The sequence below is a fragment of the Silene latifolia genome, chromosome 10 (genome assembly GCF_048544455.1).
Source record: "Silene latifolia isolate original U9 population chromosome 10, ASM4854445v1, whole genome shotgun sequence".
NCBI classification, from domain to species: Eukaryota; Viridiplantae; Streptophyta; class Magnoliopsida; order Caryophyllales; family Caryophyllaceae; genus Silene; species Silene latifolia.
The window spans coordinates 142,130,276-142,139,899 of NC_133535.1; the positions used below are offsets into that span (position 1 = coordinate 142,130,276).

The following is a 9,624-nucleotide window of genomic DNA, read 5'->3' on the forward strand; positions in this document are numbered from 1 at the left end:
TTAACATATTAAAAATCAACGCATTAATAAAAATACGTCATATACAAAATCGACTTAGTAATTCATAATTACTTGTACCAAAATAATTTACCAATTATAAATAACAACATCTTGTATTTATAATAATTTATTCATTCAAATGTAATTGTTTCCTTAAACAATAATTTCATCTAAGCAATAAAACAATTCGATTGCTTAGACCGTATCTTATTTAATCAAATTATAATGAGATACGTAAATATTACTTCCAAAATCGTCCGTCAATTTTATGTAATTTAATCAACCTGTATCGTCATACTATCAATTAAATAATCAATTAAGAGTGTTACCCTTTAGGTATGACCTAAGGGGATCAACTGATCACCACCGTCGCACGACGGTAATGTCAAACTCTAGTCAGCCAATCATTACCGATATGTGTGGACCAGTTGACAGTAAAATATTACTTCCCAATTGTATTCTTTAAAATGAGACTTAAACATGTGATCATTATGATCGACAGTTGTAGCTAGACAGCGAGTCTGCGAACTAGCTCTTACAAGCAGCCATTAGGCTGAACCATGCCGGATGTCGAGCCGATTGCGTTGGTGCAAAACGCAGACGCTGGTTTGTTATTACCGTATGTCAAATGTACGTCTTCTAATATTATCCCCGCGCAATGATACCTTGAGCTGCAATCCAATTTTACGGCTATTGGTGTTGCTGATGTTCCATGTATATCTTCGTACGTCACCCCGTCTATTCTTACTCCTGATACCTGTTCAATAATGTACACTTGTATAAGATCGTCTCATATATGAAGTTAAACTAAATCTTTATATATTTCTTTTACGTAGTATTCATTTTGTTACTCCGTATATAATTATTGCATGTGCAGTTACATAACATAATTTCTTTTATCTGTCAATCACTTGTTTTAAGAACACTTAAATGAAAAATTGACGATAAGTATTTCATTGAAAAGGATAAACCGAGTATGTCATCCATATTAACATGTGTCTGTCAAAGCATAGGTTAGAAAATTCGATAAAATGAACAGAGAGAGTAATATATGTTGTACCTGTCCAGGACAATTTTTATTTCCGGGGCAATAATTTTGGTCAATGATGATAGGATTTTGAGAATTGACCATAGTCAAATGTTGGAAAACAACGTTTCTAACAAATCCATTACTTGCTCTTCCCCATGACTTTATTCTAACTCCATTTTGTGTATTTGTAAAACTGCACGTTTTTACTATTACATTTTGTACTCCTGGTTCATTTTGTTCTTTTCCTAAGCTTCCAATGCTGAAATACCCCAAGTATAATCAATCAGATTTCAATATAAATTTCAATAATTCAATATATATTTAATAGGGGATGTGTTTTATAATTCGTTATATAGATAAACGTACCTAATACCGTGGCCTGGACCGCAATGGATTCCTTCTATCCACAAGCCATTAGTACCAGGACCAATTGAGATGCAATCGTCACCTGTGCGAATTTTTGAGTTTAAGATTGTGACACCCATCGACATTTGGACATGAATCCCATCAGTGTTAGGGTTGTAGATAACAAGTCCGTTGTCTCCTTTATGTCATATAAGCTTGTATTCTTAGTTTCTAATATTAGAGTTGACTTGAGAGTTTTTTTTTTTTCATCAATTGAAGGTGATAAACTTTCTAATTGCATTTTGTTTCGTCAATGATGTAGTGGTTATATGGCGCCTGAGTATGCAATGGATGGTCACTTCTCGGAGAAGTCAGATGTCTATAGTTTTGGTGTACTGTTGCTAGAAATCTTGACAAAGACAAAGAATAATGCCTTCTGGTACGAGGATGAATCACTTACACTCCTCGGATATGTAAGTTACATACCTCTGATAACTTCTTACTCCGCTTTCATCTCTATACTAGTAATCTAGTATCTAATCTGAAGTTCGGAAAAAGTGTGTTAAATATGAATACCCAGAAGCTCAAGATTTTCATATGTGGTTCCAGGTATGGAAACTATGGGTAGAGGGTGATGCAGGGTCGATCATCGATCCATTAATATCCGATCCACTTCACAAGAAGGAGATTGATAGGTCCATAGTAGTCGGGCTGCTGTGTGTTCAAGAAAATGTAAATGATCGACCAAATATGTCGACTGTCATGTCGATGTTTTCTAATGAAATTGCAGATCTTCCACAGCCTAAAGAACCAGGTTTCAACAAAAGACACATGTATGGAGGGGCTTTATCTATGACAGCTGTTAGTGGTCGATAGTTCGTCAGAGATATTTTAAATATTTAAGTCTATACAAAATTTATTGGGCATACATACATTATTGAAAAATTGATAGCGCCTTGACGGTGTGAAAAGATACCATATCACATAACACCGATTATCGGTTATTTCTATTCGTTTTTTGCGTTTGGTGCTCGAAGGAGACGAGCATGGAAGCTGTAAATCCTCCATGAAGGCGAGAAGCAATTTCAACATAATCTGGAGTAACCTTTTTTTTTTTTTTTTTCCTGTGTAAAATTTTATTGTCAAACGTGGTATTGATTAGAATCTTTCTTTTATTGACTAAAAAAAGCTTCCTTTATAAGGGAATGCAATCGCTTGCTTTGCCATTTATTCAACTCGAGGCTGGACCTGAAGTAATCGAATAGTATGCGTGGCAAGCGTTTCGTAAAAATGTATGTGTATTGATATCGTGAAGGGACATGTAGAACCCTAAATGTGACCAAGAGCAACTTTTTCTCAAAAAAAAAAAAAATGAATATCCATCTCAATTTGCTTTGTTCGTTGAGGATTGCCGGGGTTGGCAGCAAGGTAAATATCGCTAACATTGTCGTAATATAGATATAGATTGGCTTGATTAATGATGAGATTAATGGATTAAACAACAAATTATGTTAAAACGAACGTATGGACACGTGTATAAAGTTCAAGGTATATTCCCGAATTTCAAAGTAGTACATCTAAGAATGTCCAAAACTGAGGGATACAACGAAGAATTTTCCAAAAAATAAATAAATTAAGAAGGCTTCTCATAAGTGTTTTGGTCCCTGTATTCAGAAATGGCCGTTCTGATCATCTCAGCAGCATGAGGTTGCACAAAAAGGTGAGTGTTATCGAGAACTCGGATTATGAATTTTTGGTTATGCGGTAGTGAAGCATTCATATTAATGACAAACTGTGCCATAGGTATATCACTGCAAAATAGATCAAAAAACGAAAATGAACATTATTATACATGGGCATGCATATTGTAACAATGAGGCATGGGGCAAGTACATTCATTAGCCACAGATCACATACATTAGTTGAATTAGCAGAGGGAAATTGAAGGATACGTAACCAATTGAATTTTTGGTTATGCATCGAGAATCAGATCTTCGTACCTTAACCAGCACACATTTGGTTACATTATGAATATTTATTGGCCTTTATACTAGATAGATTATCGGTTAATAATCAAGAAAGAAGACAAGAAACAGAAAACTCAACACACAAAATAGAGTACTACTTCTTGAATCAAAACTAGCACTACCTAACTTCAAACTTTCAAAGGTAACTGTTATGCAAAAATGTGGAAAGAGGAAGCATTTGAAATCCCATGTTTACGAAACTAGTTGACTACCACAGTAGAGATATAAAAACGTTGAAGAAATTAGAAAGTTGTATTATACCAGGAAATGAAGAGCCCTTTCGTGGCGTTTACCATGGCAATATGAGAAACTAGAGAACGTTGACCTGATGGATAAGATGGAGAAGAGGAGTCAAATCAGTACAACTTTCTTCTAGTAGAATATCTGCAATGAAGACATCATATTTAATTAGACAAAATTAAACAAAGGCGCTCAATCGATCATAACAAAAAACAGACATCTGTCAGAGATAGCTTAGGATATGACCCTTGGGGATATGGACACCGTTACATTTTAGAAACAAAATCAGCAGAAAGCTATGTTTTAGACTTATGGTCTTGCCAAGTAATTAAGGTTCTGTTCTGTTGTTCTGTATAACCTACTGAATATAAGAGGTTGGAAAACATTTTTTTTTTTTTTAAAAAAAATAAGGTAAAGAAAAAAAAAAATCTCACCTAAAAAGCTATAACTACAAGTTACTACTTATTAGCGTTCTGGAAATCAAATTGACAACATGAGCTAGCAACCGGACACCCTTAGTGGCTAGACGCAGGTTGGTGACTCACAAACTACAATTTGATCAAGATTGTGCTAGACCACGATGATAAACATCAGGTCCAAGCTTAGTTTTTAAAGGCGCGAGACAGTAAGGTGTCCTAAGAGATTAGGACTCAAGAAGATAACCACGCTATTATAAGAGATACAGAGTACATTTTTATTTTAAAATCAAGTTTTGTGCTTAGACGCCCCTTTTTTGAATTTGAAGAAGCCTAACATATAAATAAATAAAGCATCGATAATCGGCAAAGGGAAGACCATCATAAAAGTAAAGAATCAGCAGCAAACTGTATGAAAATTGCATAATAGTGCGCCTAGCCGCCGCCTAGCTACATGTGCCTTGTTAGTTGTCCATAAGACCATAAGGCACATCTAAGTGCCCTAAGTGCCTTGCTGTACGTTTTTGATAGTCCCACGCTGAACGTTGTGTCCAGGTGCCCAAAGTGCAATTTTTGAGCGTATGGTTCAAGAAAAGAGAACAAAAGAAGTAGGTTTTTCAAATTTGAGTAGCAGTTTTGAGGTGAGGTGATGACATGACGGAAATGGTGAAAGCAAGAAAATGCCAATCCTATTCGCTCACAAAAGAAGTAAATGTAGGTATAGTGGACAAAGGTAAAAGCATTAAAAAAAAAAAAGAAAAAAAAGAGGGGGGGGGGGGCACAAGAAAATGGTGGGAATTGCATAGTAGTATGCCTTGTCCATAAAGCGCCTCAAGGCATTTTTGCTTGTGTCTTATTGTAGCTTGCGTCTTAGCACCTGACGCACAATTTCTTAATCTAAGAGTTCAAGAAAAGAGATTGAACAAGGAGCTTTCTCAAAATTGAGGAGGAGGAGTCAGAACGGAGGATAGCGAAGATTAGATATTTCCTTGTATTATATCCTTACTGGTCTGTTAGTCTAGCTACAGGCTAAACCTCTTGTCTCGTTTTCTGTTCTTTTATTTATATATCGGTTCATTGTTGTGAAAAAAAAAAAAAATTGAGGAGGAGTTTTCAAGTCAATTATGAACAAGGTGAAAGTAAGAAATATCAGTGCAGCTGGCAGAACTATCCTCCTCTCCCTCCCAGTCCCTTACCTTTCACTCTAAATCCATCCATCCAAACAAATGGTTAAACTCTGAACATACCAATTAACAACATGAAATAAAATATAGGGGTAAATATGATCTTTCTTAGTGCCCAAAAACATATTTCTGAGCACAAATCTGAGTCTTTCATACAGTACTTCAGAAACTATACATCAAACTACCCAATTGACGGAGTCGTAAAGTCACGGAGCTATACAAACATATTTGATCATTCCTACACTCCCTACTTGACAAAAATTCAACCCACTTATTTTGGGTAAGTATAGTTTCGAGGGTAAAATATACTTATCCACGAAATTAAGAGAAGTATACATTTATACCCGGGTAGCAGAGAGGAGGGGGCAAAAAGCAATATTAGAAATCGTAGAAGAATACACGGATGGCGTGTAGAACTAGAAAGATGAATTCCCCCAAATCATACGATATGCCTACCCCAATGAGCAGCCCACTCCACAGTATTTACATTTTAGTTTCTGGGAAGAGCTACTTGTATATTATCTTCAATCCCTCAACTCTCTCATACACAATCTTAAATCCAGATATTAATATCGGCAGATCTCTTAATTTTAAATCCCTTACTCTCCCTCCCTTTCTTTTCCCTCCAAATCCCTCCATCCAAACACACCCTAAAGGAATTGGAGCCAAACTTTGCTCATATTAACATAAAACAAATATGTATATACATCCTAAGTGACATGAAACATACAAAGACCATCCCAAACGGAGGACTATTCAAAAATTACTCCTAATGAGTAATCCTTGAATGGGTACTAGGTCTATTATGAGAAACACACCTGGTAACGTGTTTAGTTCTTGTATGCTTCACACTCAGGCCCGGTTCTGAGGGTCGTCTGGAGGGGCGGCGGCCTAGGGCCCAGGCTAGAAAGGGGCCCATTGTTCAGAGTTTTAAAATAATAATAGTGGTAAGAAAAGAAAAAAAATCTAATTTAGTAAAAACGAAGCAATGCTTTTCTAATTTCTCACCCTGACTCTCTAGTCTCTACCCTCTTTTTTTTTTTTTTTCTAAGACCCGAATTCCCAACTCTTTGCTTTTTTAATTGGAAATTTAGAATTTAAAAACTCATCTTCTAATTCCTAAGCAACGGTTTCTTAATTTCAATGGCCCAAGATATAAGATATATGATCACTGATTAACTTATTGAGTCGATCATAACCCTAAAGCTTTGATTGAGATGGTCTTCAAATGTGGTAGGGTGAGGCTCTTGATAAAAGTTAACGCCTTAATTAAGAGTTAATCTTCTTCCACTACCACCACCCTTAATCCACCTTACACAAACCCACTATTAATGTTTTGCCGCAACTCCTTTGGTCAACCACCGCCAAAATTATTGGCCACCAGCCTCTTGGCCAAATTACCACCAAAATTGCATTATCTCACTACTAAAATTCGACCACCACTCCTTTGGTCACTATTAAAATTCGGCCACAACCCCTCATGGTAGATATTATTTTTAAGCGAAAGCAGCAAACCACTTGCCCAAAACCCGGCATGGCTCATCCCAAAATCCACAAAGCCTCTTCCGCTACACGAAAGAATTGCATTATACCCACTCCAAATTATGACACTATCCTTCTCTCACTACCAATTTCGGCCACCATCTTCTTATTCTTCTACTGGATTTACCTCAAAAGAATAAGAGGACAATTATCTAGAGTAATTAATGCATTTTTTTGTAATTGGAAAGGTATACGCAAAAATAAAATTCAAACACCACTGATTTCACTTGCATTAACTAGCACATGTACATTATCCCTGAAAATCAAATAAGCAAAGCTCAAAGTTTAAAGCATTCATTCATTAACTAGCACACTCTTCGACAAATCATCATCAAGAAAATCGAATTTAAACATATGAAATTAAGAACAAATTAATATCAATTGAATAGCAAATTAATACAGTACTAATTTAAGGGCAAATTCGTTTGAATAGAAAACTGAATAGCAAATTCGTATGAGATTCAATTCAAATAAGCATATGAAATTAAAAACAATAAAAAGATTAAAATCATACTTACTAAATAATTGATGGATTCGAAATAGGAATACAAAAAAGAGGGATTTATCCTTCTTGCTGGTCGTCGTCGTCTTCGCCGGTCACTATCGTCGTCGGCTGCCGTATAATCTCAGTTTATGGTTAGAGGTGCGTTTAGGGTTTGAGCCTAGAGGTGGGTTTTGGGTTCAACCAAAGAATTGGGATTTTAGTAAAGAAAGACACTAAAATAAGAGTCCATATTCGATTCCACTTGGTAGTGAGTACATTGATTTTTTTTTTTTTTTTTTTTTTTTTTTTTTTAAGGTAAAGAAATTAGGTTGACTAATTAACCTATACCATCCTTTCGGATGAGAAAGGTAAACAAAATTCAAAGAATTTTCATTTACCACGGAGAACCATGATAAGAAAGGGTACAAAGAAGGAGACTCTCGTCTGAAAAGTCGGATACTTTAAAACCCCCAAAACAAATTCATCAATACTACTCCCTCCTATTCTAAATAACTGTCCCATTTGCCATTTTCGTCTATTCACATAACTGTCCCATTTGCCATATTTGGACATGATTTTTTACTTTCCTACCCTTAGCTCTTTTCTTTATTTACCACCTCAACCACCCATAACCCATCATATTCAATACTTTTCATTATTTAACTCATATATTTTTACCCCTATACAATAATTTTCATTATTTTAACTATATTCCTTAATTTCCGTGCCATTGTCCAAATGGGACACTTATTCGGAATAGGAGGGAGTATATATTAATTCCAAAAACCAAAGGACTTCAATGTAATTAAATAAATCTATACAAATTAATTATATTATATAGTTTTAAATCGATAACACCGTGTGATGGACCTCATAAAGGGACCTCAATGTAAATATTATATAGTTTTGGTTAAAAGTATAATATAAAGATGCATCGATGAAGAATATTTATGGAAATTACATTAAATTAAAGTAATTAAATTTAGAAAACACAAGTATATAGTGATTTTCCTTAAAATTAACATGCCCCAGTTATGGAATTAATTGGTTTCATCATAGAATTATACATTAAATTAAATGTAGTAAAAGTAATAGTAGCAGCAACGAGATTAATAAAATTAACGGTATTAATGTGTGAGTACTGAGTAGTGACAGTTATAATAATGATAGTGGGAGTAGTGAAAGTAACTACGAATGTAGTGAAAGTAACAGTGGTAACAATGAGAAAAAGTATGAACAATTAAATAATCAATCGACTCAATGAAATATTTTATTTATTTAAATATAGGCCGAATAAAATTATCGGGAATAATGAATTTAACAGAAAAAAAATAGAGGAATTAGTAAAAGAAACAATAGTAACCCACGAGAGTAGTGAACGTAACGATATTAAGAAAGAATGTCGTGAAAGTAATAATATTAATAGCGGGGTAGTGAACGTGTCTCATAATTTGAAAATAAATTTTACATTTCATCATAATTACAAGATATGTCGTAGAAAAATATATTACAAATAGTAAACGTGTGAGTTAGACAACTCCAACATAGTTTATTTCATTGAAAATAAAATTTAACGGTAAATAGAGGTAGCACGGGCGAAGCCGGACACCAAACCTAGTTATGATAAAATAGAAGAGCTGAGAAGTTACCTTACCAAACTGTAAAGAACACAAAAGGAGGAACAAAGAAACCTAAAAACCAGATTTTTTTACGCGTCCAAAAGGATTAAAAACTTCAATACACATTCATCAAAAAGCTAAACTTTATATTCTGAAAAAAAATGAACAATGAGTTCAATTTACAAAGATAAATCGATAAAAATTGCTATTAAATCCTTAATTTAAACCTTCTTTAACTAAGATATGCCCTCCTAGGCTAAATTGGAGAGCAAATTAAAATCTAATCTTTAAGAAGGAGAAAATGAAGAAAAAGGGCTGAAATATTCTGAAAAAATTAACAATGACTTCAATTTACAAAGGTAAATCGATAAATATTGCTATTAAATCCTTAATTTAAACTTTCCTTAACTAAGATATGTGACTAAAAAATGTCATCCCAGACTAAAGTGGAGAGCAAATTAAAGTCTAATCTTTAAGAAGGATAAAATCAAGAAAAATGGCTGAATTTTTTTGAAAAAAACTTGATAAGAGACTAGGATCTACCTCATCTTGAAGGAGGAACATCGCTATGAAGAATGAAGATTAAAGAATAGGGATGAAGAAGATCTTTGGAAGGAGGCTGCTACACCCATTTCTTTAAGTCTTAGATTTTTTTGCTTTTAAGAAGGTTTTCTCTTTCTAAATTGTTAGAGCGAGAGGGAGCTTAGTACATTGATCATTCGGTTGAGATTGTTTTC

The 9,624-nt window shown here is 34.4% G+C and overlaps 3 protein-coding genes across 4 annotated transcripts; 1 reads left to right on the forward strand and 2 right to left on the reverse strand.

Moving 5' to 3' along the window:
* Positions 1 to 535: 535 nt before the first annotated feature.
* On the reverse strand, positions 536 to 1,676 carry LOC141608375 (polygalacturonase-like). The gene is made up of 4 exons (XM_074427736.1): positions 1,664 to 1,676; positions 1,397 to 1,574; positions 1,061 to 1,289; positions 536 to 757 (listed from the first exon to the last, which is right to left on the reverse strand). The coding sequence occupies exons 1-4, from the start codon at positions 1,674 to 1,676 to the stop codon at positions 536 to 538; spliced, it is 642 nt and encodes a 213-aa protein (XP_074283837.1).
* Positions 1,375 to 2,610, forward strand: LOC141606090 (G-type lectin S-receptor-like serine/threonine-protein kinase At1g11300). The gene is made up of 2 exons (XM_074425086.1): positions 1,375 to 1,848; positions 1,985 to 2,610. The coding sequence occupies exons 1-2, from the start codon at positions 1,705 to 1,707 to the stop codon at positions 2,249 to 2,251; spliced, it is 411 nt and encodes a 136-aa protein (XP_074281187.1). The 5' UTR covers positions 1,375 to 1,704; the 3' UTR covers positions 2,252 to 2,610.
* A 296-nt stretch (positions 2,611 to 2,906) lies between these two features.
* LOC141606091 (general transcription and DNA repair factor IIH subunit TFB5-like) lies at positions 2,907 to 7,518 on the reverse strand. Of its 2 annotated transcripts, none has more exons than XM_074425088.1 (3): positions 7,303 to 7,518; positions 3,664 to 3,727; positions 2,907 to 3,186 (listed from the first exon to the last, which is right to left on the reverse strand). In XM_074425088.1, exons 2-3 carry the CDS (start codon positions 3,696 to 3,698, stop codon positions 3,009 to 3,011), a joined length of 213 nt encoding a protein of 70 aa, XP_074281189.1. In that variant the 5' UTR covers positions 3,699 to 3,727; positions 7,303 to 7,518; the 3' UTR covers positions 2,907 to 3,008. The 2 variants fall into 2 exon arrangements, with proteins under 2 accessions (XP_074281189.1, XP_074281188.1); XM_074425087.1 differs by having other exon boundaries at positions 3,664 to 3,786.
* Positions 7,519 to 9,624: the final 2,106 nt, after the last annotated feature.

Bases quoted from the DNA above. Each gene is read 5' to 3' on its own strand.
- LOC141608375 (XM_074427736.1), bottom strand. The intron at 1,290-1,396 runs GTACGTTTATCT...GGGGTATTTCAG, and splicing joins GGTCCAGGCCACGGTATTAG to CATTGGAAGCTTAGGAAAAG. The intron at 758-1,060 runs GTACAACATATA...ATTATTGAACAG, and splicing joins ATAAAAATTGTCCTGGACAG to GTATCAGGAGTAAGAATAGA.
- LOC141606090 (XM_074425086.1), top strand. From the start codon at position 1,705: ATGGCGCCTGAGTATGCAATGGATGGTCACTTCTCGGAGAAGTCAGAT. The intron at 1,849-1,984 runs GTAAGTTACATA...ATGTGGTTCCAG, and splicing joins CACTTACACTCCTCGGATAT to GTATGGAAACTATGGGTAGA.
- LOC141606091 (XM_074425088.1), bottom strand. From the start codon at position 3,698: ATGGTAAACGCCACGAAAGGGCTCTTCATTTCCTG. The intron at 3,187-3,663 runs GTATAATACAAC...TCTATTTTGCAG, and splicing joins AAAGGGCTCTTCATTTCCTG to TGATATACCTATGGCACAGT.